This window comes from Eschrichtius robustus, chromosome 6, assembly GCF_028021215.1.
Source record: "Eschrichtius robustus isolate mEscRob2 chromosome 6, mEscRob2.pri, whole genome shotgun sequence".
NCBI lineage: Eukaryota > Metazoa > Chordata > Mammalia > Artiodactyla > Eschrichtiidae > Eschrichtius > Eschrichtius robustus.
In genome coordinates this window covers 127,846,451-127,854,022 of record NC_090829.1, presented here as the reverse complement: position 1 = coordinate 127,854,022, position 7,572 = coordinate 127,846,451, and the positions used below count along the sequence as shown (strand labels likewise).

Here is a 7,572-nt window from a genome sequence, read left to right as displayed (position 1 = left end):
GAAGAGTATCTAGAATCTACATATCTTGTGATTAGGAGAATCAGCTTTCCAGGTAAAGGAGGAGAAAAAAAGGGTCGTTGAGATACAATGACCTTAGTTTAGTTTGATGGGTGCATAAAGCAACTAAAGAGGAACAGGGGAACATGTGGCTGAACAGGTAGGTGTGACAATATGACAACGTGTGTACGTGGGGGGAGGCCCTGAATTTCAGGCTAAAATGTTTAGACCTCGGTGAGAGACTATATAATGGAAAAGAGTGGAAGGTTTTCAGCAAGCGGATGGGAGAAAAGGGAGAAGGGAGTTGACAGTGTTCAAGAGAGTAATCTGGCAGTAACTTAGACTGATGGGGTGTGTGAGGGGGAGACTAGAGGGCAAAGGAGCCTTCAGGACGGGAGAGATTACAAGTGCTACTGAGAGGGGGTACTTGAGGGAGGAAGGTACCAGAAGACAAAAGGTGTGAGATAGTAGCCGGAGATAAGAAGTAGTGACAATCGTGCCAATGATGGAGTCTATGAATAAATGGGAGGTTGAAAATGGAGATAGGGAGGGTGGTAGTGGTAGAGAATATAATTTAAATGGTGGTTAAATTTAAATCGTGGTTAGCTTCAATCTTGAAAAAAGTAAGATTAAAGATTCGGGTATCTGTGGCGAGGGGATGAAATGATCCACCGTGGCATTTACCTGGGGTAGGGGCAAAGGGAAGACAGAAAGCATCACAGGCTGTGAGATTAGGCAGGGTGAAGAGAAGCTGTCCTAGGAGAGAAGAATTTGAGAATTTAAAAGGAAGGAATGTTGGGGGCAGAGAAAAAACATCTTGTGTAAAACATCCTGCATCGGATAGACCTGGGTCACGTAGACACTGCCTCTTCACTTGTCAGCTTTGTAAACTTGGCAGTCACTGACTCAGTTCATCTCAGTTTCCTCATCTGTAAAATGACGACATTGCCCTCTTTATACAATCGTTGAGGTGAATGAGATCTTATACAGCCTCACCTCCATCCACCCCCCACTTCCACGACATATATAAAGTGTTCAATAAATAGTTGTGACATTTTACTTTCAGAGCATTTTTTCAGCATTGGAAAGGTTGGCAGGCACCCAGCCTGAGATGAGATTCTCATCTTAGGCAGCTAAAGCATTAGCCTTGTAGCTACAGACGGTAAGAGGGACTAGTTTCCTGGGTTTCATTGAATAAAAATAGGTGAATGACTCTTCCCCTGCACCATTAAATGGGGCTAAAAAATTGAACACGTTCAGCTATTTTTATTAATGTAGACTTTAATCAGACACCACCACCTGTGAGATGAAGTTTTTTGCAAGGCTGTATTGAAAAACAGTTCCAGATTTAATTAGGTTAAACCCCCAAGTAAAAATAAATTAAATGTAGTTACAATGATAATAATTAAAACAAAACAAAACTTGCTCTTAAAGATACTAATGCCCTAACCTTTATAAAACAGTTTTACTTCACGAAAACAAAATCAAAATGTTCTAAGAATTATAATGATAGTTTTTTGTTTTTTTCTTTTCATGCTTCACCACCGAGAGTTGGGAAACTATGCATGTGGGCCAGATCCTGTCCTTGCCTGCTGTTTTAAGAACACAAACATGACCATTTTAAAAGTATTGTCTGTGGCTGCTTTCATGCTACAATACAATGACAGGAAAAATGGCAGAGCTGAGTACAGTACAGGCAGTTATAGCAGGGACCATATGGCCTACATGTCTTAAAATATCTACTACCTGGCCCTTTACGGAAACTGTTGGAAGGGGTCTGGTGAGAATCACTGAATGTCACAGACAAGTGGGGGCAGTGTGACAACAGGCATCTTCCCAGTGACCTGGTGTCCAGGCATATATTTGGCACTTGGTGAATACTTAATCCAATTGCCTGTCCCGTGAATCCTGGCGATTCGCTCTGCCTATTGGGCAAAAAGAGTGGGCTCCTTTAAAAGCAGTTTAACCATGTTCAAAGTTGTCAAAGGCAGTGAGGGACCTTTTCGTCTAGATTTGCCTGGAACTGGAAATGCCTTAGCCATATCGTCTTTTCAATATGAAACGAATAATCAAAATAAGTTCTGGATGCTTATGCTTTTAACACAGTCTAATTACTCTCCCTATTACATGGATCATTGGAATTTTCGCTTTGTAACACTAGCTGGAGGTCTTTGTGATCTATCAGTTTAGAAACCAGATGATCGGACCCATTTTTCATTTCATTTCTCCTGTGTTTTCTACGTATCAAGCGTAGCACCAGGTGCCAGGAGCCACACTGAGCTGTTTCATCTCATTTTACTTGTCAGGCAACCACTCCTCCCCTCCATATCCCTGACTTTGCCATAAGCAGGGTTGGAAAACCACTGGCCGTAACAGCAAGGGACTCGGCCCAATGCAAAATTTCACTGCACGATTTTTAGAGACAGAGAGATGTGAAGTCACCATCACGCAGGGACAAGTATCTGTAGGGTTATGTGTGTTGGTTCCAATGGTGAGTTCTGATGTCAAAGTCACTGATCCTCTTTCAAAGGGGTCTTAGGGGAAGGAAATAGCAACAAGCAGCTCTGGGGGGTGAAATAAGACACTTGGGCTTGTGCTTAACTCTCAGAACGATGTTTAATGAAGAAGTCAATGACACACACCAGGTGAGTGAGCTCTGGCCGTTAGGTATTTTTCTTCATGTTGCTTTTGGTTCTCAGACATGAAAGTAAACAAAAAGTGCAAATCCTTGGGTATAAGACCCTTCCTGCCACTTCCCTTCTGTGAATATATTAGTGATAAATGAGCAACAGAATAAGCATTGTATTAGGGGGAAAAGGAGGATTCTGGGAGAAACGAGACCAGAGGTTCCTTTTGCATCTGTCAGAGTATTTTCTGAACCCTCTAAATCAGACTCTTGCACAGAGAGGGTGCACACAGCTTATACTTTCATGCTCTGTGGATTAATTTCACAACCAGTATGATATATTTTTTAGTAACTTACTCTAGAAGTTACGATATTTAACACTTCACAAGCCCCAGAATATTACAAAGTATTTTGACTCCTTTAACTTTGTCCAGACACAAGAAGCCAGACTGTATTGTAGCTGCTGACAAAACTATTTGTGTAAAATAAAAATTTCAAGTGATGCAGCAGTCATAAAGACTATAATGAAACACCAACTTCACCTCCTCATGTACCTCTTGGCAAATGTAAGACAAAGCAGAGTTTTATAATCTTTTAATAGTGCAACAACTGTGGTTTTGGTGCATCGCAAAGGTGGAATTCTTTTAAATTATAAAGGATTTTGTGTGCTTGAAATCCTAGGAAAAGAAAGAAAAACCGAGTTTAAATATGACGTATTACTTAACGTTTAAAGAAATATAGAAATCTTATGAATACAAAGATACATCCACTATGAGAATCTTGCAGGTACAAACCAGCATATATTTAATTAAATCTATTTTATGGGGAATTAAATAATTAAATACCAGGAGACAAATCCTTGAAACTTTGCCTAAAGCGTAAAGAAGTAGGAGTGGGAATTAGAACAGGAGAAGTCCTGTTTGCTGGGGGCATGCTACTGGCATCTAGCAGGTAGAGGTCAGGCGCCCCTAAGCATCCTACAACGTACAGGACAACAAAGAATTATGTGACGTTATAAAAAATTCGTTATATAAGCCTTAGAAGAAATTGTCATTTCTTATATAAATTGTTATATAAGAATCAGAAGAACATGTCAGTAGTGCCAATGTTGAGAAACCCGGCTCTAGGGCAGAATTAATTGGACACTCTTGCTCTTGGCTGATGAGGGAAACGGAGCAGAAGACAAAGAAAAAGAGCGAAGCTTTTGTTCTTCCGACTCAGCCACAAAGTGTCTCTTCCTGTTTGGTCAGGTGAGATTATTTTACTCCGCACTCAAGGAGCATTTTCTACAAATTATAGGAGCAAATATAGAGTCAACACGTTGCTTGTCTGCTAATTAATGAAAAATATGCTTTGGTATTGTAAACCGCAAAATAAAGTGATTTCCATGATAGATTCTGGAGTAGACAATTTTTTAAAATTTTTGGCGGAAAAAACGTCTATGGAACAGTACGTAGGTCTTAAAGGTCAGTGTCCATCAGAGTCACTTAAGTGTTTAAAATACACGCCCCACCCCAAGCTCTACTGAAAGGAAATCTAAGCAAATCCCTGCCACAGAGCACTAAGGAATTCAGGGAAGTAGCGCTCCATTTCTCAAGAAAGGGCTTAGACTTCTAAAAACATCGGAAACCTCCCTTCCCTCACTGTATTGCTGAAAAATAGTCCAGAAGGCTGAATAACCATCCAAAGAGCTACAAAATCTGAGCAATGATGGTATTTACTGCTTCAATGTAGTGCTTACAAATGCAAAAGTACACAAGGGTCCAAGCATCTAAATTATGTTCCCTTAACCATCTGAATTAGATAATTCTTGCATCTTTTCAAGGATTTCTGAAATGTTCCTTTCTGCAAAAGCAGAGGATATTCCATAACCCTAAAATTTCCAAGTGCTTTGAATAACCACAGGAGAGTCCTGGAACCACAGATCTTCTGGAAGTGATCTGCTTGGTCAAGCTGACAAGAATCAAGGTGCCTTGGTCCCAGCTTGGCCATTGTAATACTGTGAGAATGTGTGTCCTAATTTCTTCATCTATAAAATGGAGCCAATAATGCCAGATCTAATGATACTAAGGAGGCCGACTAATAATAGAAAACACCATGACAGAAAATAATGGGATGGTAAAGCCCCACTGCTCTACAAATGCTGCTTTCCCAGACAGGGGATGGGAGCTAACATTTATTTAGCTCCTTCTAAAGACCAGCGGTAGACACGAGTACAAGGTATATTAAAAGGGAAATATACTTTAAAAATACTCACATTTTCACTCATTGCAGTGGCTTTAGATGCAGAACTACTCTTCCTGTTTGTGGAACATAAAAGACAGCATTTACTATATTATTGCTTCCAATTCTAAAACATATATCCTCTTTTAGTTAATGTTACCTCCACACATTTTCTCAACAGGAAGATGAACATTTATCTTAGCCAGGTACAAAAGCCCCCAGCAATCCTAACTGAATTTCTTATATTTATAGACAATATTCATAGAGAAAACCATGCAACAAAATATCAGTATGTGTGAAGCCCTTTGTGTCTACTTGTAGCCTAAGGCTAGATACTAACGACTTTTGCGGAATATGCAAACCAGAGACTTACTAACTTTTAACTCAACTCATTGACATTTACTATTTTGAAAGTTTAATCATTATAATCTCAAATTTCATTTTTTCCATGGAAAGAAAGTTTTATGTGGTGACTACGGTTCCAGTTACCTGTTATGGGCTGAACTGTGTCCCCACCAAACATTCACATGTTCAAGTCCCAACCTCCCAGTACCTCAGAATGTGACCGTATTTAGAGACAGTGTCTTTAAAGAGGTAATTAAATTAAAATGAAGTAATTAGGGTGGGTCCTAATCCAATATGACTGATATCCTTATAAGAACAGGAAATTCAGACATAAACAGGGATGTTTAAACATAAGATCGTGTGAAGACAGGGAGAACACCACCTTTAAGTCAAGGAAAGAGGCCTGGACTTCTAGCCTCCAGAACTATGAGAAAATAAATTTCTGTTGTTTAAGCCACCAGTTGATGGCACTTTTAAGGCAGCCCTAGCAGACTAATACAACATCCAATTCATTGTCCAACAAATTTTGAGGAGCATGGATTTGACAAACGGAAGATGTGTCTAGGAATAAAGATATTGCCTCCCAGATTACTGCCTGGGTTAATAGAGACAGTAATAGGGACTGAATGAAAGAATAATAACCTCCCTCACCCTAGCATTGCCAGCCTTTCTCCATATATAAGATGATGTCTCTCCTCTGTTCATAACCCTCCCTCCAATCACTTTCCATCTTACTCAATAAAAGTGGGAATCCTCACAATTGCCTGGGGTGCGATGGGGGGTTGGCCATACCACCATCAGGCTACCCTGCTTTTCAGAACTCACTCCTGAACTGGCTACCGCTAGTCCTGCTAACTTGGACCTCATCCTGGACTTGCACTGGGATATTATGAGGCTCAGAGACCATCACTGAGGAGCAAGTCTAGGAACAGGAAATCAATGGCATCTCCTTGGTCTTCAAAAGACTTAGGAGATGACAAAGTCTCCGAAGCATGGCAGCTGAGAGTAGAGGGGAACGCCCATAGAGTCGAGGTTGCGTCTGCCATTTCCGTACATACAAGAAGGACAGGCACAAATCAACTGCAAATTAACTGGAGACTCTGGTGATCTCATCCAGATCTCATGCACCAATGACTCCTAAATTTCTAACTCTAGTTAAGATGTTTCCCCAAACTCCAGATTCATATATTCAGTTACTCACTAATTATCTCTACTTGGCAGTATAATAGGCATCTCAAATATTAAAAAAAATTTCAAAGCACTCCAGACAGACCTCTCTACCTACCTCCACCACCACTCTCAAACATGCTCCTGAAACCCTTCACACTTCAGTAAATGGTAACTTCATCTTTCCCAGAGCCTTGGAGCCATCTTTGATTTCTCTCTTCTTCTCACAGCCCACATCCAATCAACCAGCAAACTGTTCAAAATATATCCGGAATCCTATCACTTCTCAACATTTCTGACACCGTCACTTTGGGACCAGCCGCCATTTTCTCTTGTCTAGATTAGTTAGTAGTTTCCTAACTGTTCTCCCTGCTTCCTCCATCCTCTGTCACCTTACAGCTTATTCTCAACAGGGCAGTCAGTGTGAGCTTCTAAGAACTAAATAAGAAGATGCTACCCCTCTGTTCAAGGTCCTCCAATGATGTCCCATCTTACTCAGAACCAAAGCCAAACTCCTCACAACTGCCTGGAACGGACTCCATATAATCTGGCCCCCACTACACTACTTGTGTTCACTCATCTCCTCCCTGCATCGTTCTCACTCTGTTCCAACCGCACTGGTCCCCTTGTTGTTCCGCAGATACTCCAGGCACGCAGAGCTTCGAGATCTTTCCCTTTGTTCTCTCCCCTCTGCTTATCTGCATATCTCAGACGTCCCCTCATCAGTGAGGCCTTCTCTAACCACCTATTTACAAGGGCAATCTCCACTCCTCCCCTGTGCATTCTCTGTTCTCTTACCTGCTTTATCTTTCTCCGTAATACTTATCACAATCTGACATACTGTCGCGCTCATGTAATTGTTTACTTTCTGCCTTACTCTACTAGAATGCAAGCTCCATGGGGCAGAGGGGTTTTTTGGTCTATTTTATTCACTGCTCTGTTATCAGTCCCTAGGACAGGGTTGGACATATATTTGGTATTCAATTAAATGTAAAAATGACTGTTAGGGAAAAATTTATTTGAACATTTTAAATTTAGCAAAACACAGAAAAAAAAGTTTTTCAAGTAGTACTATGAAAATGCCTACAAAGTCAAATTAGTGACTATATTTCTTCTCTAGGTAACTAAGCATCATTGACAAGTTGGCATGAGGCATGAGGTAGGATGTGTTCCTTGATGAATTTGAGTCACGGCCCACAGAATTAAACCCACAC

General features: G+C 40.7%; 1 protein-coding gene across 1 annotated transcript in view; it reads right to left on the bottom strand.

Annotated features, from left to right (window-relative positions):
- Window positions 1-3,200: 3,200 nt before the first annotated feature.
- JAM2 (junctional adhesion molecule 2) overlaps window positions 3,201-7,572 on the bottom strand; it is a 67,070-nt gene continuing 62,698 nt past the window's right edge. Inside the window, exons 9-10 of the mRNA XM_068546926.1 lie at window positions 4,881-4,923; window positions 3,201-3,300 (exon numbers count right to left, since the gene is read on the bottom strand). Coding sequence (XP_068403027.1) covers window positions 3,268-3,300; window positions 4,881-4,923 — 76 coding nt within the window. The 3' untranslated portion in view covers window positions 3,201-3,267. The remainder of the gene's footprint in view (window positions 3,301-4,880; window positions 4,924-7,572) is intronic.